General features: G+C 34.9%; 1 gene segment (V, D, J or C); it reads right to left on the bottom strand.

Moving 5' to 3' along the window:
• Window positions 1-467: 467 nt before the first annotated feature.
• Window positions 468-1,455, bottom strand: LOC128649180 (immunoglobulin heavy variable 4-61-like). The segment is given in 2 exon segments: window positions 468-987; window positions 1,098-1,455. Coding segments are annotated over 2 exon segments (378 nt in total).

Here is a 1,455-nt window from a genome sequence, read left to right as displayed (position 1 = left end):
AGTTTAAAGGGACATGAAACCCAAATTTTTTCTTTCATGATTAAGGTAGAACATACAATATGAAACAATTTTCCAGTTTATTTATTTTATTAAAATGTCCTTAATTCTCTTGGTATCATTTGTTGAAGAAGCAGCAACGCACTACTGGTTTCTAACTAAACACATGGGTGAGTCAATGACAATCGGTATATATATATATGCAGCCACCAATCAGCAGCTAGAACCTAGGTTCTTTGCTGCTCCTGAGCTTTCTTAGATAAACCTTTCAGCAAAGGCTAGCAAGAGAATGAAGCAAATTAAATAATAGAAGTAAATTAGAAGTAAATTGGAAAGTTGTTTAAAATTGTATGCTGTTTAAATAATGAATGTCTAATTATGACTTTACTGTCCCATTAAGTTCCAGATATTGGTCTGTTCTGTGTATGGTACTGTTGCCTGGATTGCAAAATTCAATGCCAAAACAAAACTATTTTAATGTCAGAGTTTATTTCCAATCAAACTTTAAAAAGCATTAGGAATTGAGAAATTAAAATCCCCCATAAAAGGATATATTATTACAAACTAAATAAAAAGCTACTAGAATTGTAGATACAGGAATGTTAAATTATTGTTTTTCTTCTCTCCCTCCCTCTCCCCATAGTCTCAGGAGTTTTTTTTACACATCCTGACTCCCTTGTTTGGCTGTGTCTCTAGCACAGAAATACATTCCAGATTCTGATATCTTCATATTAGGTTTTTGCAGATAAATTTCATTTTTTGATGTGTCCCTGGTTAAAGTGATTTGACCCTGGAAGGACGGGGCAATCTGTTGTTCCCCACCGCTAGTAATGCGTCCCATGTATTCCAGTCCTTTCCCAGGTAATTGCCTGACCCAGCCCCAGTAATAGCTGCCAACAGAGACTGAGACATGACAAGTGATTTTCAGGGTCCCTGAGGGCTTCACAACTTCAGACTCAGGCTGATTGAGAGTAACTTGTGAGAAGACACCTAAAGGAAGGAGAAAGAGAAAACAAATCAGAAAACACAGACATGAAAAAGACAGAAATAACTGAACAGAGAGGAGATTCTAACAGGTTCTATAACAATGTGCTCCTTACATGTTGTAGACATAAGCAGGAGAAGTGCAATATGGAACCACCTCATTATGTGCTGTAAAAAATGAAAGTTACAAACATAAAATTATCTGCTGCTCTGTATCACTGAGTTTGTTTAATACACAGAGCTCCTTATAAAATGATGTAGAGTATCTGGTTTGCATAATGATTTGTATAAAAGGAAGAGGCTGCTTAGGGTTTCATACATATCTCAAAGCTGAACAAAATTAATTGTGTACTGTATGTTCTGTGAATTTTATAAAAAAAAGTGCACACACACATTCTTTAATTGAGTTGAAGCTCTTTCAAATGGGGATATATTTGCTGATTTTATCATGTACATTATTTATACAGTAAACTA

This window comes from Bombina bombina, chromosome 2 (genome assembly GCF_027579735.1).
Source record: "Bombina bombina isolate aBomBom1 chromosome 2, aBomBom1.pri, whole genome shotgun sequence".
NCBI classification, from domain to species: domain Eukaryota; kingdom Metazoa; phylum Chordata; class Amphibia; order Anura; family Bombinatoridae; genus Bombina; species Bombina bombina.
Note: the sequence above shows the minus strand (reverse complement) of the source record. Positions and strands in the feature narration are given on the sequence as shown.